Here is a 26,209-nt window from a genome sequence, read left to right on the forward strand (position 1 = left end):
GGGGGTGGGGGGCGCACAGGGCGACGGATGTGGAGGACACTCTTGGCCTGTGTCCCCAGCTCTGAGAATCAAGGGTCACAGGAGACCTTACGGGGCCCTTCCTTCACAGCCGGTCCATGGAGCAGGTGGGACGACCCTAGATACCTGCATCCTGGCACTTTTCCTTTTTATTTATGCCTTATTTATTTTATTTTATTTTTGTGGTACTAAGATGGAACTCAGGGGCATTCTACCTCCGAGCTCCACCCCCAGCTCTATTTTTTTATTCTTTATTTTGAAACAGGGTCTCACTGAGTTGCGGAGGGCCTCACTAAGTAGCTGAGGCTGTCCGCGAACCGCGATCCTCTGGTCTCGGCCTCCCGAATGCTGGGATGACAAGCGTGTTCCCTTCCCCACTCAATTCTAGCACCCTGCTACCCTTCCTCCCAGGCAACTTTCTTGAAGATTCCACATTCAAGGGCTGCAACTTCTTTTTCCTGGGGGTGGGGGGCGGGGACTGGGGATAGGACTCAGGGGGACCTTATCATTGAGCAAAACCTCTAGCTTTTTATCTGATTTTATTATTATTAGGATGATGATTTTTTTTTTTTTTTTTTTGGTAGTTGAGATTGAACTCAGGGGCATTCGACCCCCGAGCTCTACCCTCCCATCCCTATTTTATTTTTTATTTGGAAACAGGGTCTTGCTAAGGTGTGAAGGCTGTGCTAAGTTGCTGAGGCTGGCTATGAACCTGAGTTCCTCCTGTCTCAGCCTCCCAAGTCCTGGGGTTGTGTGTGCATGGGCCACCACACCCAGTTTTTGTTTTGTTTTTTGTTTTATATTTAACTTCAAAACAGGGTCTTGCTACGTTGCTGAGGCTGCTTCAAACTTACAATTTTCCTGTCTCAAACCTCCCAGGTACTAGGATTATAGGTGTGTACCACCACCCCTGATTAAAGGGCCTCAACTTTCTTTCTTTCTTTCTTCCTTTCTTTCTTGTGCTAGGGATTGAACCTAGGGACATTCTCCCTCCAAGCTACACCCTCGGGTTTTTTCTTTTTGTTATTTCGAAACAGGGTCCTTCTAAGTTTCCCCAGGGTCTGGCTAAGTTGCTGAGGCTGCCCTCGAACCTGTGACCTCAGATCTTAGCTTCCCCCTGACCCCCCAAGTACTGAGCTGTATAGGTGTGCGCAACTGCGCCTGGCTAAAGGGCCTCCCTTTTTACAGCTGTTCTCTCCAAAGACCAAGAAAAAAGGAGAGAGAAGAAAGCACAGCAAGGTACTAGGAAAATGGTTAAGTGCTCTGACCTATAAACAGCAGGTGCGTGTGCACCACATATAACCCAGCAGGCACGGACTCTAACAACTGTGGAAAATAAATTCTAGTTTTCCCATACAAGGCTATGGAGTTCATAGGTGCTAAAATCCAGTCAAACTAAACATAGAAAAAGCAACTGTTAATAGCAAGGAAGTGGCACATGAATATTTACCAAAAAAAGAAAGGAAGAAAGAAAGAAAGAAAGAAAGAAAGAAAGAAAGAAAGAAAGAAGGAAAGAAAGAAAGGAAGGAAGGAAGAAACTCTCAGCCAGGTGTGGTGGCGCACGCCTGTAATCCCAGGACTTGGGAGGCTGAGACAGAAGGATCACAGGTTCAAAGACAGCCTCAGCAACCCAGCAAAGACTCAGCAATCTGGTGAGACCCTATTTCAAAATAAAAAATAAAAAAGGGCTGAGGGTATAGCTCAGAAGTGGAATTCCCCTGGGTTCAATCCCTGGTACTACTACTACTACTACTACTACTACTACTACTACTAATAATAATAATAATAATAATAATAAGGAAGGAAGGTCTTATCTAACAGTGGTATACTGTTAGGTATTCTGCCAGGTAGAGTATGTCTCCTCATAACGCAAGTGGTTCTTTAATTTCAGAACGCTTAAAATGCTAATATAGAACACAAAAGAACATTCAGCCCATGTAATCCCAGAGAGATTCCTTCTGAGGTACAGAACAATCGTTTGCTTGATGACAACATCGTTTCGGAACAAAGACAACTTCTCGTTCAGCTCCAACCAGACCGCCAACATCACAGGGTCCAGGCTCCTCTTGCTGAAAGACGTGCTCAGACCCGATCGCTCCTATTTCTAGAACAATCTCTGAAGCTCGTCAGTCCTGCGAGGAAGGCCGGAGGTGGCTCTAAGCATCACTCCAAGTGAGAAAATGAACATGGTTCCATAGGCGAAGAGCTTTGCACACTCTCGCGTACCCTCAATCTTCTCTGTTCCCCTGTGACAACTCATTAGCAAGTTATGAGAGAATAAGGCAATGAGCTTATGCCCAATGTTCTTTTTAGTGAAACGTTGCTTTCAAAGAACTGCGTGAAGGCTTCCATGATCTTACGTGGACGTCTTGTAAGTGGAGAGGGCGTAAGGCACAATTCTGTGCATCTGGGCGCTAGATTGGAGGCGGGATTCGCTTCCTCTACCGAGCAGAAAGCGGAGACCGGCCATGGGAGAAGTGCTAGCACGACGACGGCCCACCAGAGGCCCCAGGGCCTTTTCACAGCCCCACAGCGGCCCAGAAGAAGCGGCTTCCGTGGGTTCGAGCTCGGAGCTGGCTGGCTCATTTCACTGATGTGTTCAGCAAACCTAAAACGCAGCACTTGGTCCTGGCACGGATCAGAGCTCGCTCCCGCCAGCCCGACGTTTCCTTGGCTATCTCACTGCGAGCGCTTGCTAAACCCACGAGGAGTCTAACCATTTCCTGGCTCGCAGCTGAGGACGCTGACTGCGTAAGGGTCATGCAGCTCGCGGGGAGCTGAGGTAGGACGGAATCCTAGGTCCAGCTCCGGACCTGATGTTTGCAACAATCATGGTATACTTCTCTGACATTTATTTACCTCTTCTTTTTGTGGTGCTGGGGATTGATCCAGAGGCATTCGACCTCTGAGCTACACCCCCTGTCCTGTTTTATTTATTCTTTTTTTTTTTTTAGTTTGAAACAGGGTCTCACCAAGTTGCAGAGGGCCTCACTAAGTTGCCCAGTCTAGCCTCCAATCTGTAATCCTCCTGTCTCAGCCTCGCGAGTACTGGGATTACAGGTGTGCACCACTACACCTGGCTCTGATTTTTTTTTTTTTTTATGGTACTGAGGGGAACCCAGGGGCTTTCTACCTCCGGGCTATACCCCCAGACCTATTTTATACTGTATTTGGAAACAGGGTCTCACCAAGTTGCTGAGAGCCTCACTAAGGAGCTGAGGCTGGCTTCGAACCTGCGCCATCCTCCTGTCTCAGCCTCCCCAGCGCTGGGATTGCAAGCGTGCGCCACCACGCCCGGCCTCATCCTTCACTTCTTCATTTGTTTATTCTGTGATGGTGGGGACTGAATCCAGGGTGTTCTGCCTCTGTCTACACCCCCAGCCCTACTTTATTCTTTCTTTGGAAACAGGGTCTCGATAAGATGAGGAGGCTGGCCTCAACCCTGTGTTCCTCCCGTCTCAGCCACACACACACACACAAAAAAAAAAAATCCAATTTTTTTGTACAACAAATTCAAATTACTTGACAGAAATCATGAGAATCTCTGGCAAAAATGTGATAAGCAGCAGGGATTCATTCCGAGGCAGAATTCCTTGGCGATGCCATGTTCCCACTGGACACTGATGAGCCAGATGTTCGCTGCGAGGATGCCTATGTGAACCACCAGCCAGGTGCGAGGAGGACCGTCATGAAACCATCAGTCGTAAAGATCGTTTTCTCTTCCCCTTCCCTGGGTCAACCTTCCCCAGTAACTGCTGAGGCCAGCAACGCACCAATCAGAGAACCAAACATAGCCAAAAAGTAGCAAAACAGCAACACAGCGGGGTGTGTGTTTGTATGTGTGTGTGTCTGTGTGTGTGTGTGTGTGTGTGCGTGAGAGAGAGACAGACAGAGACAGAGAGAGACAGAGACAGAGAGACAGAGACAGAGACAGACAGAGAGAAAAAGGACTGAACCCAGGAAAATTCTAACTCTGAGCTACACCCTCAGCCCGATTTTTTTTTTCTTGTGGTGCTGGGGTTGCAAGCTATACCCCAGACCAATTTTTTATTCTTTATTTTGAAACAGGGTCTCGCTAAGTTGCGAAGTCCTCACTAAGTAGCTGAGGCTGGCCGCGAACCCGGATTCTCCTGTCTCAGCCTCCTGAATGCTGGGTTCCGAGCGTGCGCCACCTCACAGGGCCCCGTTTGATTTTTATTTGAAACAAGGTCTCACTATGTTGCTAAGAGTCGCACTACTTGCTGAGGCTGGCCTTGAACCTACAACCTCCCGTCTCAGCCTCCTAAGAACTCCGCTTATAGGAGTGCGTTACCACATCTGGCCACTCCAGTCCTTTCTCTGTTGTTATTGGTTTTTGTTTGTTTTGTTTGCTTATTTGTTTGTTTTGGTAGTACTGGGATTGGAACCCAGGGGCATTCTACCTCTGATCTCTGCCCCAGCCCTATTTCTTATTCTTTATTTTGGGACAGGGTCTCACTGAGTTGCAAAGGGCCTAAGTAGCTGAGGCTGGCCGCAAACCCGAATCCTCCTGTCTCAGCCTCCAGGTACTGGGATTACAAGCGTGCGCCACCACGCCCAGCTATTGTTGCGTTTTTAATTTTGAAACAGGGTCTTGCTCGATTGCTGAGGGTCTCAGCAAATTGTCGAGGCTGGCCTGCAACCTGTGATCCTCCCGTCTCGGCCTCCCAAGTGCTAGGATGCGTCTGCGCCTACCTAACAATCCTTCTGAAGTATCTTCACGTACATTGACAGATTTAATTTCATAATGTCATAAGATGGGTCTAATTATTCCCAGTCTGTAGATGAAGAAGCTTAAGATAGAGTCCAAATTCAGGAGCGCTCCCTTAATGGTAAGGGATGGAGCCGTAGTCTAGGTTACTTTGACAAATTCCAAGACTAGAGTTCTTTCCCTGAGGAAGAAAAAAAGCCCGCTAAGCGCAGCTGTGTTCCTCTAAGCGTGGGGAAAGCATTTCTACAGAATGGGAAGACTCCCAGCACATCTTCAGCTGAGCAAGCCGGGCTGGTACCTGGGTACTGAGAGCGAGTGGGCAGGTGTGGACAATTACATAAGCCATATTATATGTGTGTGTGTGTGTGTGTGTGTGTGTGGCACTATATACTGCCACAGATTTCACACTTAGGCAATTGAAAAGGAAAAAAAAAAAGTACGGCTACATTTTGGAAAAAATATATTTGGTTAAGATGTATCACAGCAGCCGGGCATGGTGGTATATGCTGCAATCCCAGTACTTGGGAGACTGAGGCTGGAGGATCACAGGTTCAAGGCCAGCCTCGGCCACTTAGTGAAACCCTCAGCACACTTGCAAGACCCTGTTTCAAAATAAAACGCAAAAAACGCCGGGCGTGGCTGCTACAGCATCTCGTGCAGGCCTTGAGCAAAAGCTCGGCCAGGGGACTTGCAAAAGCCCAAGTCCCCCATGAGTATGATCAGCATCTCCTTCTTCATAAAAGTTATTTTGAGATGATGTAGATTAATATATATAATTAGAATTTTATGTATAAGCATTATAACTAAAATAGATGGGCAGTGAGATGTGAGACTCAGTCAGCAAAGATCTTTTGTTTTTTTCTCCCAAGGACAAAGTCCGGGCCAAAGATGAAGCCCGAGCTGGCCTTGCGGTGAGGCAAAGCATCCTCTGATGACTGATTAACTGCCTGGCGCCCGCCCTGAGGTCTGTTAAAGACTTTTTCTGTCCTTGAAGTTTTCTGCTTGCATGACTGTGGTTTTGCCTACCCTGCCAAGGAAGAACGTATAAAGACTGTAGCAAGTCCTGAAGAAAGTCGGAGAAGCTGCCATCTGGTCTCGGGTGTCAGGGTCTCCTCTCTCGCGACCCCGACTCTTGTCTCACCAACACACGACCCCCGGCTCCGGCGAGGGCTGGACCCCGGCACGTGGGGGCGCATGCTTGTAATCTCAGCCTGTGGGAGGCGGAGAAGGGAGGATCGCGCAGGTTCAGAGCCAGCCTCGGCTACTGAGTGAGGCTCTCGGCAACTTAGTGAGACCCTGTTTCCAAATAAAATGTAAAATAGGTCTGGGAGTGTAGCCCGGAGGTAGAAAACCCCCCAGTACCCCTAAAAAATAAATTAATTAATTAAATAAACCAAGAAGGCTGGGGATTTAGCTTGGAGATAGAATACCCCTGGGTTTAATCCCCAGTACCGCCCTACACACATACACAAACACGCAAAATAGATATACACAAATATGTATATTTGTATATCAAATATACATAAAATATAAATACATAGATATTTACATATGTAAAGATTTATGTATATGTGTGTGTTTCTCTCTTACACACACACACACACACACAGCAATGTCCACACGGTGCTGTGTCTGTGTTGAAGAGACAGCTCTGTCTTGATATGGACACCCAAACACCAAGCCAGCCCCCGGTTCGTGTGGTCAAGTACCTTGTCTTCTCTTTGTGTACAAAGCCACAGGCCGTCTCCACAGCCTGTCTTCACCATAAGTGACGGCCCAGGAAAATAAAAACTAACGATTAACTTTTGCTCCCTGGGAGTCACTGAAGAGGAAAAAAGGGTATTTCCTGAAGAGCCTTCGCGGGAGGGAACCGAGCACCCCCCCCCCCGCCGCCCTCCAAAGGCGCTTCGAAACAGTTGGCCTCGTGAGTTAGTGCCAGAGCTAACACAAACGCACGGCGACACTGCAGAGGTCAGACCCCAAGTTAAATGCTGAGTAACCACACGGCCGCGGGGGTCAACACCGGCCCTGACAATGACCGCATCCGGCAAGCCTCTGCGTTTTAAACACCTGGCGTCAAACCAGGCGTGGTGGCGCACGCTTGTCAACCCAGCATCTGGGAGGCCGAGACAGGGGGACTGAGGATCGAGGCCAGCCTCGGCTACTTAGCGAGGCCCTTCGCGACTCAGTGCGACCCTGTTTCAAAATGAAGAATAAAAGATAGGGCTGGGGTGTAGCTTGGAGGTAGAGTGCCCCTGGGCTCCATCCCCAGTACCACAAAAAAAAAAAAAAAAAAGAAAGAAAAAGAAAAAGAAAAAGAAAGAAAGAAAAAGAAAAAAGAAACACCTGGAGAGGTCTGGACCATGATCGAACTCCCCGATTCTCCACATCTGGAACTGGAAAAATTGTAGGGTCAAGGACAATAGGGCCAGGTGCTTAGCAGGCTGAATCCCCAGTGTACACACACACACACACACACACACACACACACGGCAAGACTAAAACACCACACTGAAATAGCAGTCTACACACGCATCATCAGGAACCGAAATTTTAAAAATGACAACACCAAGTCCTGACAAGAACAGGTTACGTTCTTTCTTCTGTCGTTAAAATAAGAGGCAAATACAGTGAGCTGTCAACACCTTTCGCATCTAAGCAGCAAGTACGCAGGTGTCTATTGTCCTATTTTCTGTACTCCTCTGGGGATTTTGTAACGTCACATAATTAAATGTTTCAAAAAGAAGAGAAAGGTGTGACCAGAGAGCTCGGCAAGGGCTCAGTGATATTCAAGAGTTTATGCAGGATTGATTCTGCAGACAATAAGAAAGAAGAATTTTTTTTTTTTTTTTTTGGTACTAGAGATTGAATCTGGGGATCTGGGGCATTCTCCCTCCCAGCTACACCACCCCAGCCCGATTTTATTTTTGTATTTTGAAACAGGGTCTCCCTAAGTTGCCAAGCCTGGCCTCAAATCTGTGATCCTCCTATCTCAGCCTCCCAAGTACTGGGATTATAGGTGTGTGCCACCATTCCGGGCTCCAAAGTACTATATGTTCACCCAGTCCAATCAGGAAGTAAAGGAAACCACGGAGACAAACATAAATTAAAAAGAGAACTGTTTCATTAGCAGAGGCAATTTCCGGGACAGGGCCTGGGACGAGCGAAATGAAGATTTTAAAATGTTCTGTGAATCCCTGGGAGGAGCCAAAGCAGTTATAAACGGGAAAGCTCAGAAGCGCCCAGCTCCACACCAGATGGTCAGCTACATACATTCACCACTTGCCAAGCTCCGGCAGCCCCGCACGCCCCCTTCCCAACATGCACATGCTCCCATCTGACAGCGAAGAAATTCTATTTCTGATGCCGGCGGCAAATGCCAAGTCATTTTGCCAGGAGACTGGTGTGCATCTTGTGACCACCAACTCGCTGAGAATTTTGGAGAGATGCCTTTTTTCTTTTCTTTTTATCTTTTTTTTCCCCCCCTTTGGTGCTGGGGACCCCCCCCCTTTGGTGCTGGGGATTGAAATCAGAGGCATTCTACCTTTCAGGTACCGAAACACTGCCAGTCCTATTTTTTTATTTTATTTTTTTTGCTAAGTTGCTAAGGCTGGCCTTGAACCTGTGATCCTCTGGTCTCGGCCTCCCCAGAGGAGGGTCGGCAAGCATGCGCCACCACGGCCTAGCTCCGGTAGAAAGAAAAGGGAGGTGGCGCGGTGACAGTTTCTAAAGAACTCAGCTTTTTTCATTTGTACACAAAAGAGTAGACCTGAGCAGCCCGTGTCTTTTTCTGGGAAGACAAATTAACCATACCGAGCAGCAACTTAGCTGCACCTTCTAACAAATGGCCCCAGGCATGGCGTCTGACAGGCTCTTCCATTACTCTGTTCTGTTCAACCCTCGGATGGAAAGAGACCAGGAATTAATCTTCGGTGTCGCGATCTTCTGTGTCTTTGTACAAGGTGAAGGTTTTACGTTAAGCACGTCAAGTTCCCAGCTTAGCTGGTTTTAGTTTTATTCTTGGGTCTCGTTTAGGAATGTCTAGTTTGGTAGACATAGGATTTTTATATGATATCTTCCCCTCAATCAGGTCACACACACACACACACACACACAAAAAAAAAAGATACGCAGAGATATTCTTTTTGAAGGAAGCACTTTCCAAACACATGTCCACTCAAAATCTCAATTTTTGTAGGGCCTATGGGTAGAATTTGTTTTTGGAGACAGGGCAATATACTGGATTACACTGAACATTGTTACCACACTAGAATAAGGAAAATGTAGACACACAAGGTTGTCTTCTACTCCCGAGGTACATGATACATTAGGGTGTCATATAAAATCGTTGACTCAGCTTCCTGGCTGAATATTTACCCAGGAAAGGGCTCACCTTCATTTTGTCCAAATAACGCCGCTGACTCAAACTCTGAACTCCTCAAAGTTCAGGCAAGTTCATCAAACAAAAAACCCTCGCCAGCACATCTTCATAGATAATACTATCCGGGTGTGTTGGCGCACACCTGTAATCCCAGCACTTGGGAGGCCGAGACGGGAGGACTGCGGGTTCAAGGCCAGCCCCAGCAACTTAGCGAGCCTCTCGGCAACCTCGTGAGGCCCCGTCTCAAAGCCGAAACTAAAAACAGTGCTGAAGGCTTGGCTCAGAGAATGCTCCTGGGTTCAACAATAACAACGAAAAATGACTACCAAAATGTTCGTGAGTGCTGCTTGGTTCTACAGATCTCACGCTTTGATTAAATTTATGAGGCCAGGTATAACTTTGAGAGCTATAAGCAGATTCTCCTATATCTACCGCAATCCAGAAAAATAAAAGGTTCATAGGAGGCAGACATGCAGGTCAGTGATAAAGCACGCACCTCGCACACACGAGGCCCTGGGCTCAGCCCCCAACACCAGAATGTAAAAGAGTGCGCACAAAGTTTCTTTATCTGCGGGTGATAACAAGGAACTGAGCCCAGGGGCATTGACAACCGGACATTGACAACCTGGTCTTGAGCCCAGGGGCGTTCTACCTCTGAGCAACACCCCTAGCCCTAGTTTAGTTTTTCTTTTGCAAAGATACTGAGAGTCTCACTAAGTTACCAAAGCTGGCCTCAAACCTGCGATCCTCCATCTCAGCCTCCAAGTCCTGGAATTAAAGGCACGCACCACCATGCCCAGCTCGCTCTTACTCATGGACATTTTCATTATTTATTTGTGTATTTATTTATTTACTTTTTTTTTTGAGGGTCTGGGGATGGAACCCCGGAGCATTCGACCTCTGAGCTACACCCACTGCCCTATTTTTTATTCTTTTTTTTTTTTTTTTTTTGAGGGTCTGGGGATGGAACCCCGGAGCATTCGACCTCTGAGCTACACCCACTGCCCTATTTTTTATTCTTTTTTTTTTTTTTTTTTTTGAGGGTCTGGGGATGGAACCCCAGAGCATTCGACCTCTGAGCTACACCCACTGCCCTATTTTTTATTCTTTTTTTTTTTTTTTTTTTTTGAGGGTCTGGGGATGGAACCCCGGAGCATTCGACCTCTGAGCTATGCCTCCTGCCCTATTTTTTTTTTTTTTTTTTTTTTTTTTTTGGTGGTACTGGGGTTCCTGGAAGCCCTTCTATCTCTGGGCTACACTCCCACACCTATTTTTACATTTTTTTTTATTTGGAAACAGGGTCTTCTAAGCCAGCGCACGCGGCTGGCTTCGAACCTGTGCGATCCTGCTGTCTCTGCCTCCCAAGCGCGGGGATTACAAGCGTGCGCCACCGCGCCCGGCCTACCTATTTTTTATTCTTTATTTTGAAACAGGGTCTCAGTAAGTTGCGGAGGGCCTCACTAAGTAGCTGAGGCTGTCCGCGAACTGCGATCCTCCAGTCTCAGCCTCCCGAATGCTGGGATTACAAGCGTGCGCCACCACGCCCGGCTCCACAGGCATTTTTATACAAGATGGAAATGAGAGACGTTTACTCAACGGCCCTTTCTTTTCAGGGAATTCTAGACGAATGGCAAGAGAATCACATGAAATCCTCCTTGCAGTCTGCCCAGGGGACAGATGGGAGGGGCCCTCGGAGGCCAAGGCTGGGAGCAGTACTTACGGGGTTGAGAACTTCTTCAACGGAGTGGTGCACGGTCCACCAGTCTGAGGTCCACTCCCACGCGTTTCCCACAATGTTGTACAGGCCGTAACCATTGGGAGGAAAGGCATCAACCTAGAAATGAGGGAAGAGAGCTGTCAAACTACTCACCCCGTGAAAGCTCCCTCTGGTATGAAGTGTACCAAGAACTAGAGTTTCAGAGTATGGATATGAATGTTTACTCCAACAGCCCAAATACAATTTTGCTGTGGAGGGGAGGATTACTGAGGATTAAACACAGAGGCATTCTACCTCAGAGCTACACCCCCAGGCCTAAATTATTTTTTTGCTTGGAAACAAGGTTTCATTAAGTTGCTGAAGGTCTCACTACGTTTCTGAGGCTGGCCACCAACCTGCAATCCTCCTGTCTGGGCTTCCCAAGACTGGGATTACAGGCGCCACCATGCTCAGCTCCAAATACAATTTCACCAACGTCGAAACAAAGAAAAAGGCTTTGAGCTCTCCAAAGAAGGTTAGAAACCTGTACGTGGCAGTGAAATTGTTCTTCTAGGGTGACTACCAGTGATCATACGTCAAATTTCTATCTGTGTGTGTGTGTGTGTGTGTGTGTGTGTGTGTGTGTGACAGATGATATTTAGACCTCAAAATCATGAACAAAACCAGGTCTGGTGTCCCACAGCTGTCATCCAGTACATGGGAGGCTGAGACAGGAGGATCACAGGTTGGAGATCAGCCTTGGCCACTTCGTGAGACTCTTAGCAACTTTGTAGGACCCTGTTTCAAAATAAAATTGAAGCCTGGCCTGATCACCCACACTTGTAATCCCAGTGGTTGGAAGGCTGAGACAGGAGGATCATATGTTCAAGGCCAGCCTCAGCACCTTAGCGAGACCCTGTTTCAAAATAAAAAGTAAAGCCGGGCGTGGTGGCGCACGCTTGTAATCCCTGCGCTTGGGAGGCTGAGACAGGAGGATCGCGCAGGTTCGAAGCCAGCCTCAGGTACTGAATGGGGCTCTCAGCAATTTAGTGAGACCCAGTTTCCAAATAAAATATAAAATAGGTCTGCAAGTATAGCCTGGAGGTAGAAAGTCCCTGGGTTCTACCCCTAGTACCACCCAAAAATAAATTAACTAATTAAAATAAAGAAATAAGAAATAAGATTAGCTGGGGGCGTAGCTTGGAGGTAGAATGCCCCTGGGTTCCATCCCCGGTATGTGTGTGCATACTGAGGGCCCTTATTTTCATAAGGAATATGTTAACTCATTGTCAAGTCTATCTGTCATGGAAAGTTGGTGTCTTTGGAGCCTCGAAGTCTAAAGGAAATGACAGGTTCAGGTAAGAGTTCCAGCCCCTGAGGACGGAGCCCCTGAGGACGCCGCGGAGCTCCCGCGAGGGCCAGGGCAGGAGAACGCCTTCACCGCGCAACAGAAGTGTGGATTTGCTGCCTTCTTGCCTTAGAGTGTCTCCCAAATTTTCTTCAATGGAAATCTTCAACTATAAAGAAAAACTTCACTTTTGTAGGGGGTACTGAGGATGGAGCCCGGGGCATCCCGCCTCTGAGCTACACCCCCAAGCCCTATTTTCTTTTTTCCTTGGAAACAGAGTCACGCTAAGTTGCCGAGAGTCTTGGTAGGTTGCTGAGGCTGGCCTCGAACCTGAGGTCTCACAAGTCCTGGGATTACATACCCGGGGAAAAGTTTCACTTTTTTCATGAGAAAAAAAAAAGAAAGATCTTTGGAGGTTTTTTTTTTTTTTTTAGAAAAACAAATCTTTTGGTAAATTCATGCTTTTTCCATACTAACGAGCAGGACTGAAAAAAAAAAAAGAATAAACTAACATTCGTTGCATTTGGCTTCAGACGGCTCTGCATGTACACGCGAGCACAGAGGCAGCTGCTGCTCGGGTGCTTCTAAGCCTCTCAGTGGAAATCAGGACGCAGCTCTGAAAAGAACTGACTCTCTCGAGCTGCAGACTGGAAAGCGTTTGCCATTCTGCTTCCAGCATCGGCTCCGTGATGGAAACCGCGGTACTCCTGTGTGCAGCTTCATTCAGGAATTCTGTGCGCAGCGAGGCAAACGCAGGGAGGGAGCCAGTGAAGAGAGAGACCTCAAGAAAGAACCAAGAACTAAAAAGCCAGCCCTGACAGCCGGCACAGAGCTGGTGTGGCGGCGCACGCCCGTCATCTCAGGGCCGGGGAGGCCAAGACAGGAGGATCGCAGGTTCAAGGCCAGCCTCAGCAATCCAGGGAGGCCTCCGCAACTCAGTGAGAACCCCCCCCCCCCCGCTTTCAAATGGAAAATAAAAATAGGAACATTAGTGGTGGAGCTCAGAGGTCGAATGCGCCTGGGGTCAAGCCACATTACCACAAATGGACAAACAAATAAATTTAAAATAAATTTAAAAAAGCAGAATTGGATAAGTAGGATAATTCTGGAGGAAAAAACAAATACGCCACAGGAATGACAAGAGAGAAAATTCTCAATAAAAGTATCCTCCGAGGTGGGCGCGGCGGCGCTTGCCTGTAATCCCAGCATTTGGGAGGCTGGGACGGGAGGATCGCGGTTCACAGACAGCCTCGGCTACTTCGGCCCTCCGCAGGCTCAGTGAGACCCTATTTCAAAATAAAGAATAAAAATTGTGCAGGGGTGTAGCTTGGAGGTCGATTGTCCCTTGGTTCCATCCCCAAGCCCCCGAAAAAATAAATAGATAAATAAAATATATAAAGGGCTGGGGGTGTCACTCAGAGGTGAGATACCACTGCATTCAAACCCTAGGCGCAGAGAGAGAGAGAGGGAGGGAGACAGACAGACAGACAGACAGACAGACAGACAGACAGACAGACAAAAGAGAGGTTATAAGATAAGCTGTTTCTTTTCTTAAGAATCCAGGGATAATCAGAGTAAGGTAAAGTAATAGCTGGAAGAAAGAGGATGGGAAATAAGAAATTAATTTCTTCAGACAGAGAAGAAAGAAGCCAGGGGAACAGGAGTAATTAAATATGGAGCCAATGTTCTGGGCGAAATGGTTTTCCAGGCTTCCAGAAAGCACAGGCAGAGGTGCTCCCGAGAGGGCCTGGGCCAGCGATGGATCAAGTCTTAGCCGCCAGGGTTAGGCAGCCAAGCCAACCATCCAGATGCGATTAATCCATAAAAGGGCAAAGTAACTGGAACTCAAAGGTGTGGGTTTGGTTTTCTCCCTTTTAAATAATCAGATTGTATAAATGAGATAAAGTCTGGCGTCTGCCACGCCCTCGATTGCTGGGCACCGAGGATCAGTGCCCCAGCAAGGAGAGGAAAGCTGCAGCTGCCTGCAACTCATTAGCCTCCATAGCAGAGCTGCTTCCCAGGAGCGGCAAAGGAAAGCTCACAACAAAGCCTTCTGACATGCTTATTTTCTTGTTTGTTTGGTTTGGTTTGTTGTTCTTGGGTTTTTTTTTTGTGGTATTGGATATTGAATTCAGGGGCATTCTACCTCCAAGATACAACCTCAGCTTTTTTTATTTTTTTATTTTTTTTTATTTTGAAACAGGGTCTCCAAAATACATCACCAGCCTTTTTTTTTTTTAAAAAAACAGGGTCTCGCTAAATTACTGAGAGTCTTGCTAAATTGCTGAGGCTGTCCTCGAACCTGTGATCCTCATGTCTAGGCCTCCCAAGTACTGGGATTACAGGCAGGTGACATCACACCAAGCTGACATGCTTATTTTCAAGTGAACAAGTTGATATGCCTTGAAACCAGAAAACAACAATAATGGTAGAATGATGGTCTAGCAAAATATAAATTCAAATCTTTGTGTGTGTGTGTGTGTGGTACTGGGGATGAAACGCAGGGGCATTCTCTCTCCTAGCTACACACCCCCACCCCAGCCCTATTTTTTATTCTTTTTTTTTTTTTTTTTGGTGGGACTGGGACTGGGGATGGAACCCAGGGGCCTTCTACCTCTGGGCTATACTCCCAGACCTATTTTATATTTTATTTGGAAACAAGGTCTCTTAAACAAACTGAGGCTGGCTTCGAACCTGCGCGATCCTCCTGTCTCAGCCTCCCAAGCACAAGGATTACAAGCGTGCGCCACCACGCCCGGCTAAATTCAATTCTTTAGGTTAACAGTGCTCATATTTTGCGTGGTTTCATGTCACACATGAAATAATTAAATGTCTAAAATTTCAGGCACAGAGCTGGGCGAGGTGGCACATGCGTGTCATCCCAGTATTGAGGAAGCTGAGGCGTAGGCTCTCAGCAACCTAGTGAGACCCTGTTTCCAAATAAAGTATAAAATAGGTCTGGGAGTATAGTCCAGAGGTAGAAAAGCCCCTGGGTTCCACCGTTAGTACCACAAACAAACAAACAAAAAAACATTATGAGAATCTAGGTTCACGGCCAGCCTCAGCTACTTAGTGAGGCCCTTTGGAACTTAGTGAGAGCCTGTTTAAAAATAAAGAATAAAATATCAGGCTGGGAGTGTAGCTCGGAGGTAGAATGCCCCTGAGTTCCATCCACAGTACCGCAAAAATTAAAGAAATAAAGAAAGAATAAAGAATAGGGCTGGGGGTATAGCTCAAAGGTAAAATGTCCCTGGGTTCTACCCACCACCACAAAAGAAAGAAAAAGAAAAGAGAAGAAAAGAAAAGAGAAAGAGAGGGAGAGAGAAAGAAAGAAAAGAAAAGAAAAGAAAAGTAAATTTTAAAACAAGAGGGCTAGGGATGTAACTCAGTGGTAGAATGCCCCTCGGTTCAATCCCCAGTACCAGAGGATTAAGAAAAAGAGACAGCCGGGCGTGGTGGCGCACGCTTGTAATCCCAGCACTTGGGAGGCTGAGACAGGAGGATCACACAGGTTCGAAGCCAGCCTCAGCTACTTAGTGAGACCCTGTTTCCAAATAAAGTACAAAATAGGTCTGGGAGTGTAGGCCAAAGGTAGAAAGCCTCAGGGTTCCATCTCCAGGACCACACAAAAAAAAAAAGAAAAGAAAAGAAAAAGGGGAGAAAGAGAGAGAGGGAGAGGAGAGGAGAGGAGAGGAGAGGAGAGGAGAGGAGAGGAGAGGAGAGGAGAGGGAGAGAATGAATGAATCTGATTCATGGCTGGTATTTGGCCTAATCAGAACGCGGGCTGTGGCCGTTCCACTGGCTCTGGGCGCCCCTGCGCTCCTTCGGGGTCACCCTACTCACAGGTGCGGTTCCTCGGAAGCCGTCCTCTGCGGTGTCGGTCACGGGGAACTCTCCCTGCCAAATGTTGGCGTAATGCTGGCCTTTTGGTTGTAGCTTGTTGCCCCAGGGAAAAAGTCTGTCGGAAGAGACACAGGAGTCAGCCCGTCAACGAGCCACAGCTTCTGGGATCAAGAAGAGAAGGAGCTTGAGGAAACAGAAAGCTCTTGTTCTGAATAAGCATTTTCTTTCAAATATATACATATATTTTACACACACACACATACACACACACACACACACGGAGAAAGCTCCTCGTACTTTTTTTTAATTTCCTTATAATAGCTCATGTCAAGTTAACAAGCACTCTGAAAGCTTGGTATAAATCCCATAACTGCAAAAAAGGGCTTCGAGAAGGCTGGGAAAGCAGGCATCATTCTGGACTTATTTGGTAGTGTGACCAGGCACCATCGTGCCCCGCTTTTTTAAAAAGCCTTGGCTATTTTAAGGAATTTTCCTAGAAGATGTGACCCAAACATGAGTTTTTCTGTCACATGGCTTGAGGAGCGGAGAAAAAGCACTGCTTCGGAAGATGCCTAAAATAAGAAAATGCTCGAGGCGAGGCAGCCCGCCAAGGAGCTTTAACTCAGAGGGGTGGGGATGCTGAAACTCCCTCGGGGCTGCAGGGAGCCCCCTGGGCTGGTATGTGGCTTTGGGGACTGTTACAGGTTGGCGAGTACTTCAGCAAGGGCCAAGTAAGTAACCTCGGGAGGAAGAGGAAAACCCAGGAGGAAGAGGAAACCCCAGTAAGAATACAAGCTGTTGTTTTTACTCGGCTTTCTAAGCAAAGCAAGTTCCTGAATTTAAAAAAAAAAAAAGAAAAAGAAAAGAAAAAAGCCAACAGCTGGTTAGGCAAGACGACCCAAGTACCTATTCTGCAGCCCTCCTCGACAGCCGTACTCCCACTCGGCTTCCGTGGGCAGCCGCTTCCCTGCCCAGGTGCAGTAGGCCACAGCATCGTTCCAGGAGACGTGGAGCACTGGATGATCCGGCCTGGGAGGAGCAAGACAGAGTGAAGAGACAGGCAGGGAGAGGAGGCAAGGACCAGGATGGAGAGAGCACTACCAGCCAACCGCGGGAGGAAATGGGCACTGGAGGGAAGAGGAAACAGAAAACGGAAGAGGTGACCAGAAAGAGGAAAGGGAAGCTGGGAGACATGACCTGGGTGAAGACATGGGACCCGGAAGAAGAGACAGGGCCAGGGGAAGAGGAAACCAGGACCACAGAAAAAGAACCAGGAGGAAAAATGGAACCTGTATGAAAAATCAGGGATGTGGGACAAGGATATTCATACAGGAAGAGGAAGTGGGAACCATGGTGGAAACAGGGCTGGGGGTAGGAATCCAGAACACGAAGATGTCAACCAGAAGCAGAAATGGGAATCAAGAGACCGAAAGAGACAGGACTCAGAAGAGGAAATGGGGAGACTTCTGGGAAGATGGCGACGGAGAAAAGCGGGGCTTACGAGCCCCGCTAACAACCAATCTCTATTTCCACAAAATCAGCGCCTTTCATAGCCAGAAAACACCATCAGCAGAGAAACACAAAATGTAATTACAAGGGACAGAGAAAAAGAGAGCTGGAAAAACGAGACACCAAAAAGAAACCAGACCGCAGTGCTGTAGCCGGAGCCGTGGCGCGAAGCGGCGGGTGCCATTTTCCCTTGCAGCACCAGGCTCCAGAGAGGAGGGGGACTCATAACGGAGCTCAGAACCAGAGAGGAGATAAGCCAGCCTCAGCGCCCGAGGACGCGGCAGCAGCGCCTTACTGCCAGCGGCAGCGGCGAACTCACTGGACAACACCAGACCAACGCATTCAACAGCCCAGCAGGCTCCAGAGAGGAGCGGCGGACAGCGAGCCGAGGTAAGCCGCTGCGGAACAGCCGGGAGGAACTCGGCAGATTTCTCGGCGCAGGGCGCACCTTAAGCTCCCAGAGGCTGGGCTCAGCACACCCCGTAGGAACTCAGAGCAGAGCTCAAAACCAGAGAAGAAATTCGCCAGCCTCACGGCCGAGGGCGTGGCAGCGGCGCCATATTGCCACCGACGGCAGCAGCAGCAAATTCACCGAGTCCACTACAGCTCCATCTGCGCACTCAACAACAGTGAGTCAAATTGTGGCCCCTAGAGGAGAAATTCCAGTACTGTACTCCCAGGGACTTGACCCAGTGGGGGAGTGGCAGTGGCAGAGATATCACACCATAGGAGAACACCCAATCTGGCACCGCCCCCCATGGTCTAAAGCAGCCTCTATCGACTCCCTGGGTCTGAGACTCTGCGATACAACCCAGTAAAGGAGTAGTGGGTACCGAGATACCACAGACTCGAGATCCAGAGCACCTTAAGTGAAGTCGTAGTTACCCAAGGGAAGAACCCAGAGAAGACACAAACTCCCGAAATCATGGGAAAGAGGAATAACAATGGAGCAGTGAATGCCCACAACCCCACAACATCAGAACCTGATAAAACAGAAATTCAGATTTCTAGAAGACCAAATCAGGAAAATGACTGTAGAAAAAATAGAGGTGTTTCGAAAAGAACTCAGAAAGAGCCAAAATGAGATAAAGGATGCAATTAATGAAGTAAAGGCCTCAATTCAAAGTACAAACAACCGATTAGACCACATGGAGAATACAATCTCGCTCTTAGAAGATGATCACTCCAAAAATGAACACATAGTTAATTTAGAAAAAAATATCTGACAGCAGGAATCTGACATTGAAGAAATATGGGGCCCATTTTAAGAGAGCTAACCTAAGAATAATTGGAATAGAGGAGGGAAAAGAAGGTGAAACCAAAGGGATCAACAATCTCTTCAAGGAAGTATTAGCAGAAAATTTTCCAAACACAGAGCAAGAGGTCGATACACAGATCCAGGAAACTTATAGAACTCCCTTTAGACAGGATCGGAGAAGAGGATCCCCACGCCACATAATTGTGAAAATGACCAATGTGGAAGCCAAGCAGAGAATCTTAAAGGCAACAAAAACAAAGGGCCAAGTGACATTCAGAGGCAAACCGATTAGAATCACTCCAGACTTCCCAAACCAAGTCATGAGAGCCAGAAGGGCTTGGAGTAACATATTCCAAACTCCTAAAGAAAACAACTTCCAGCCAAAAATTTCCTACCCAGCAAAACTTTCTATCAAATTAGATGGGGAAATAAGAAGCTTCCACGACAAACAGAAACTGAAGGGATTTATGTCTTCAAAACCAGCACTAGAGAAAATACTCAAAGAGATTAACTACAAAGAAGAAATAGGTAACACACACCAGAACCAGAGAAACAAGATTTTCCATCCAACAGACAACTAAGACTGGTTATCTGTGGAGATTCATTATTTATGCTGATCTTTTACCTATCTCTAAATTGTATTGTTTGCTTTTATTGTCGCTAATTTTTAGGATGTCTAGTTGGAATATTAATATACCTTCAGATATAGCATTTGGAAATATTTTATCCCATTCTATCAGTAACTTTTAACTCTGTTTACATTGTCTTTGGGTATACAATTTTTTTTTTTTTAGGGAGTTTGTTTACCCTTTTGTTGCCTGTGCCATTGAAATCATATCCAAGAAATCACTGCCAATTTCAATGTTGTGAGGTTTTATGACCCAGATTTTCTTCTAAAAGTTTATAGTATTAAGATTTATATTTAGGTCTTTTATCTATTTTGAATTAATATTTGTATATGGTGTTAGGTAAGGGTCCAATTTTATTCTTTTTCATTTATTATTATTTTTCAACAATATTTAGTTAAAAGACTAGTATTTCCTCCACCAAAAGTTCAAGGAAACCTTGTCAAAAATAACTTGACAATGTATGGAAGAATTTATCTCTAGGCTTTTTCTTAATTCCAATGGTTTATATATCTGCCTTTAGAACAGTACTACACTGTTTCAATTATTGTAGCTTTATATGGTTTGAAATCAGAAAATATACATCTTCTAGCTTTGTCCTTCTTCAAGATTGTTTTGGGTATCTAGAGTCCATATTCCATATCAGGATAGATTTTTTTCTGAAAAATAAATAAATAAATGTATGATAGTTTCACCTAAAAAAAGAAAAAAAGAAAAAATATTCTCTGGTAAGAAAGAAAGCAAAAAGAAATTTTGAAATGTTATCTTTAAGTCATCAAAAGCTTGGTATCAGACAAAGGAAACTGTTATGTGAGATTATCATCGTTAATATTGGATAAATTGCTATAAAACTAGATGTCAACCACTAAGCCAAGCATGGGAAGGAGGAATGGGGAGGGAACAGGGTGGGGATCGGGTAGGGGCTAACTGGGCGATGTGTGCATGTATGTCTACAAAAGTATTTTCTTTATACCATTATGATGTATGAATACAGTGCACCAATAAAAATAAAAAATAAAAAAATAAAAATAAATTTAAAAAAAGAAGAGGAAATGGGGACCTAACGCTAAGAACCAGAAGCAGACATGAAACTGAATGGCATGAAACTAAAACCAGAAAGTGTAAACCCAGAAGAGGAAACAGGAATGGGGAAAAACAGAAGAGGATACTGTAGCTGGAGAGGAAACCAGAACAGGAATAGAAAAGGCATACCAGAGAACAGGGACAAGAAGAGGAAATGAGAGCCACAGTACATGAACCGGAACAAGGAGTGAAGCTGGAAGGGAACCTGCCTTGGGGAGAAGCAGGAGAAACTGGAAGATGTGAGCTGGAAGAGGAAGTGGCTATGAAAACCGAGAGGCAGAAGAGGAAGTGGATGTGAAAGATGAGAACCGGAAGAGGAAGTGGATGTGAAAGACGAGAACCCGAAATTGTGAACTAGAAGAGGAAACAAGAGTCCGCAGGACTCAGGAAGAGGAACTGGCAAACAGAAAAGGAAATAACCAAAACAAAACAGGAACCAGAGGCGGGGACAGAGGGGAAGAAAGCGGAGCTGGCAGGCACAAACAGGAGAGAAAACGGGAGGACTCGACCCATTACAGGAAATGGTAACCTCAAGAGGAAACCACAACAGGGAGGAACTGGAAGTAGAAGTGAAAAACAGAAATGGAAACAAACAGGCAAGGAAACCAGATGACCTGGAAGCAGGAATGAGGAAACGGGAGGTGAGAAGAGAGAAAGCAGGCTGGGCAGAGGAAACCAGACGTGACCAAAAGTGGAAGTGGGGAGAGGAAAGATTGAATGAGAAGCAGACCTGGCCTAGGAGACCCAAGGTGGCCCAGAAGTGGACATGGGATTTAAAACCAGTATGAACTGGAAGTGGAGTGTCCAGGAAGTGGAAACGGTAATAAAATGTATGAACCAGAAGCGGGCCCGGCCAGGCTTTTACAGAAGTAAAAACGGAGAGCCAAAGATGTCCATTCTGTTTCCAGAAAAAATGGACTCTGGAGAACCAGAAGCAGAAATGAAAATAAAAAATGTGAGGCAGGAGCAGAAAGAGGAAACAGAGTCTGTGGGGGCAGAAAACTGAACTGTGTGAGCCAGGAGAGGAAACAGGGACGGGCGAGAACCGGAAGAGGAAACTGTAACTGGCGAAGGAAGCCAGAATACGAACAGGAAATAAGAACCAGAGACCTGAGCCCGAAGAGGAAGTGAGAGCCGGGTATGTGAACTGGAGAGGAAGGAACTTGAGGGAGAAGACTGGAAGCAGAAGGTAAAATGATAAGAGGATGAACTGGGAATAGGAGAAAGAACTTTGGTACGGAGGATACAGACACAATAAGACACAAACCAGAAGAGGAAGTGGATTTTTTTTTTTTTTTTTGTGGTACTGGGGTTCCTGGAAACCCTTCTACCTCCAGGCTACACTCCCAGACCTATTTTTATATTTTTATTTGAAAACAGGGTCACTTAAGCCAGCGAGGCTGGCTTCGAACCTGCGCGATCCTCCTGTCTCCGCCTCCCAAGCGCGGGGATTACAAGCCTGTGCTACCACGCCCAGCAGGAAGTGGATTTCAAAGATGGGAACTAGAAAAGGAAATGGCAACTCAGGAGAAATAGGGACGGGGGTGGGGGGAGGCTAGAACTGGAATATGTGAAGAGAAGGTGGGCACGGTGCACACAATTGTTATTTGTGTGTGTGTGTGTGTTACTTGGGGTAGAACCCAGGGGCCTTCGAACACCAAGCTACACCCCCCAGCCCTAATTTTATTCTTTGTTTTGAAACAGGGTCTCACTAAATTGCAAGAGCCTTGCTAAGTAGCAGAGTGTGGCCCAGAACCTGCAATCCCCCTGTCTCAAGCCTCCCAAGTACTGGGATTACAAACACAAGCCACCACGCCCGGCTTTGGCACGCACTTGTAATCTCAGTGCTCGGGAGGCTGAGACAGGGGGATTCCAGGCTGAAGGATAGCTTCGGCAACTTCGTAAGACCTTGTTTCAAAATAAAAAAATAATAAAATTGACAGCCGGGCGTGGTGGCGCACGCTTGTAATCCCCGCACTTGGGAGGTGGAGACAGGAGGATCGCGCAGGTTCGAAGCTGGCTTAAGAGACCCTGTTTCCAAATAAAAAACTATAAATAAAATAGGTCTGGGAGTGTAGCCCGGAGGTAGAAGGGCTTCCAGGAACCCCAGTACCACCAAAAATAAAAAATAAATGAAAATAAAATAAAATTGACTGGGGGTGTGGCTTAGAAGTAGAATGTCCCTGGGTTCAATACCCAGTATTACATAAAAGAAAAAAAGAAGGAAAATAGAAAAGAGGAGAAAGGCCAGTTGTGGTGGCGCATACTTGCCTGTAAGAGTATCGCAGTTCACGGCCAGTCTCAGATACTTAGTGAGGCCCTCCACACATAGTGAGACCTTGTTTTAAAATAAACAGTAGCCAGGCGTGATGGCGCACGCTTATAATCCCCGTGCTTGGGAGATGGAGACGGGAGGATCGCAGTGGTTCGAAGCCAGCCTCGCTGGCTTGAGACACCCTGTTTCCAAATAAAAATATAAAATGGGTCTGGGAGTGTAGCCCGGAGGTAGAAGGGTTTCCAGGACCCCAGTACCACCAAAATAAATAAATAAAAAGAACAAAACACAGGGCTGGAGGTGTAGCTTGGAAGTAGAATGCCCCAGGGTTCTATCCCCAGTACCGCAAAAATAATTAATTAATTAAAATAAAATAAAACTGCATTCCCCTTTGGGTTCTTCTGCCTCCCTTAGCCCTTAGCTTTTCCTCTACAAATACATTCAGGAAAAAAGATACCAAGATACCGACATGGAGCTCAAAGGCACAGTTCTCCTGAGATGCCCGAGACTCCATTGCTTTCCACCTTGCTGTCTATTTTAGGCACAGAGGTGACCAACTTCGCCCCGGAAAGGTCTGGCGTTTGTCGAGGGGCTACATCCCTACGGCTGCACTTCACGTACTCCCAGCTCTCACAACGAGGGCAGTAACCAGGAATGTGGTTGGTGCGGAGGCTTAAAAGGGCCACCCGGCACCAGGTGTGGTGGCGCACGCTTGTCATCCCCGCGCTTGGGAGGCTGAGACAGGAGGATCGCATTGATTCGAAGCCAGCCTCAGCTGCTTAGTGAGGCTCTCAGCAACTTAGTGAGACCCTGTTTCCAAATAAAATATAAAAGAAAAAGGTCTGGGTGTATAGCCCAGAGGTAGAAAGCCTCTGGGTTCCACCCCAGTACCACCAAAAAAAAAAAAAAGGGCGACCCGGAAAACGAGGTTAGGAGAACAGCGTGCTTGGGCTGTTGAGAGGATGAATCCTAATCGAGACCTTTCTCATCCTCGGGGCTTAAAGTGCGACTAAATTTTAGCTTGGGATAATTACTTCCTGGCCACCCTGGAGACTGGCTGACCGACTTGCTGTTCTGTGGGTTTTTTTTTTTTCCACTCAGATGATGGCTTCAAACTGTGTCAGCCCAGGACTAAAGCTCACAAGGATCCCGTATCCAGGGCCGGGCTGCTCTGGGGGCCACCAGGAAGGGCGCGACGAGTTATCTAGAAACAGGTAGTCTCCCTCCTCATAATGATCCACATATGAGACGAAATAGTGAACAGGCGGTACAGATTAAACATCTCAGATTTGTAAGAGGCCTGTCAAAAGGCGGGAATTTGCAAGAAGAAACTCTTGACAGGCCAAAAGGAAGAAAAGAGGCCACTGTATAAGAGCCTTCTGTGTGGAGATGGATGACTACCAGGCATAACAAAATAATTAAATTATTAAATTTTAAATTTTAAATAAATAAAAGAAATGTAAGCTGGACGTGGTGGTGCCCACTTGTAACCCCAGCATTCAGGAGGCTGAGACCAGGGGATCGCGGTTCGTGGACAGCCTCAGCTACCTAGTGAGGCTCTTCGCAACTCAGTGAGACCCTGTTTCAAAAATAAAAAGACTAGCCCGGCGTGGTGGCGCACGCTTGTAACCCCAGCATTCAGGAGGCTGAGACCAGAGGATCGCGGTTCGTGGACAGTCTCAGCTTAGTGAGACCCTGTTTCAAAATAAAGAATAAAAAATAGGGCTGGGGGTGTAGCTCAGAGGTCGAATGTCCCTGGGTTCCATCCACAGACCTACTAAATTAATTAATTAGTTAATTAAAAAGACTAAAAAAATTGGGCTGGGGGTATAGCTCAGAGGTACAGTGCCCCTGTGGTTCTATCCCAGGTACTGGAAAAAAAAAATTTTTAATAAAAACTTTAAAAATATCATTTTATTTAAAAAAGAGCCTTCTGTGGCCTAGGTGCCGAGTTTGGGTCGTGTGTGTGTGTGTGTGTGTGTGTGTGTGTGTGTGTGTTTATGTTACTGGGGTTTGAACCCAGGGTCGTTTTAACTTTAAGCTACACCCCTAGCCCTGTTTTGTTATGTAGTTTTGAAACAGGGTTTCACCAGTTGCTAAGGCTGGCCTCGAACCTGCGATCCTCCTCTCTCAACCTCCCAAGCACAGGAATTACAGGTGTGCGCACCGTGCCCGGCTGTGTTTGGGTCTTTACATGCCTTATTTCCTTCGATTTCTTTTTCCTTCCAACCACTTACAGTTTGTCGCCCACCATTTATTTTACAAATGAAGACGGCCATTGAGTTCTTTTGCAAGATCCCGGGAACCGGTCTCAGGTATGTGTCAGCTGCGTACAAGCAGACTCACCTGTGCAGGACGCTGGAGTCAGGGCCCTCTGGGTGTCTCCAGTCAGCCCCTTTGACAGGTAACCACCAAGGAGCAGCTGCAACCTGGACAGAACCCAGAACAAACTCGAGTTAGCTGCAGCGGAGCCCAAAAACACAGGACCCATGTGCTGCAGAGAAATATCAGTCATGGTCTTCACAGGTACACCCTTACCAGAATACCAAAACCAAAGGCCTTATATAAATATTTAACAATAATAAAGCATTGCAAGCTGGGCGTGGTGGTGGTGCACACTTGTAATCCCAACATTTGGAAGGCTGAGAAGGGAGGATTGCAGTTCGAGGACAGCCAGCTACTTAATGAGGCCCTTTGCAACTCCATGAGACCCAGTTTAAAAATAAAGAATAAAAACTAGGGCTGGGGGGTAGCTCAGAGGTAGAATGCAGGTAGAATGCCCCTGGGTTCCATCCCCAGTACCATAAAAAGAAAAGAAAAGGGAAGAAAAGGAAGGAAGGGAGGGAGGGAGGGAGGGAGAATCACAGTGATCACATAAATATGTATTTAGGTGGTGTAAAACTTTTTCTTTACGATTTTTTTTTTTTGGTAGTACTAGGAATGAAACCCAGGGACATCCCATCTCTGAGCTACATCCCCAGCCTTATTTTATTCTTTTATTTTAAAACAGGGTCTCACTAAGTTGCAGAAGGCCTAAGGAGCTGAGCCTGGCCATGAACCTGCGATCCTCCTGTCTCAGCTAGGATTACTAGCATGTGCCACCACACTCAGCTCTAAGAACTTTTAAACGATGCACCGAGCTCGCCATGGTGGTGCACACCTATAATCCCAGCACTTGGGAGGCTGAGACACAGATTCATGACCAACCTCGGCACTTTATCAAGACCGTTAGTAACTTCACGGCACACACCTGTAAGCCCCGAACTTGGGAGGCCGAGCCAGGAAGATGACAAGCTCACAGCCAACCTCGCCAACACATGGTGAACCGAAAAAACAGCCGGGTGTGGTGACGCACGCTTGTAATCCCAGTACTTGAGAGGCTGACGCCGGAGGATCTGGGCTCACGGCCAGCCTCGGCTAATTAGTGAGGCCCTCTGCAATTG

The 26,209-nt window shown here is 46.8% G+C and overlaps 1 protein-coding gene across 3 annotated transcripts in view; it reads right to left on the bottom strand.

Annotated features, from left to right (window-relative positions):
* Nucleotides 1–26,209, bottom strand: part of SUMF1 (sulfatase modifying factor 1) — a gene marked incomplete at both ends in the record, with an annotated part of 70,387 nt that overhangs the window by 19,930 nt on the left and 24,248 nt on the right. For all 3 annotated transcript variants that reach the window (XM_080718080.1, XM_080718079.1, XM_080718078.1), the window contains 4 exons: nt 10,849–10,962; nt 16,016–16,130; nt 16,922–17,044; nt 25,113–25,195. In XM_080718080.1, the coding sequence (XP_080574206.1) occupies nt 10,849–10,962; nt 16,016–16,130; nt 16,922–17,044; nt 25,113–25,195 (435 nt within the window). The remainder of the gene's footprint in view (nt 1–10,848; nt 10,963–16,015; nt 16,131–16,921; nt 17,045–25,112; nt 25,196–26,209) is intronic.

This window comes from Muscardinus avellanarius, assembly GCF_963383645.1.
Source record: "Muscardinus avellanarius genome assembly, chromosome: 22".
Classification (NCBI taxonomy): domain Eukaryota; kingdom Metazoa; phylum Chordata; class Mammalia; order Rodentia; family Gliridae; genus Muscardinus; species Muscardinus avellanarius.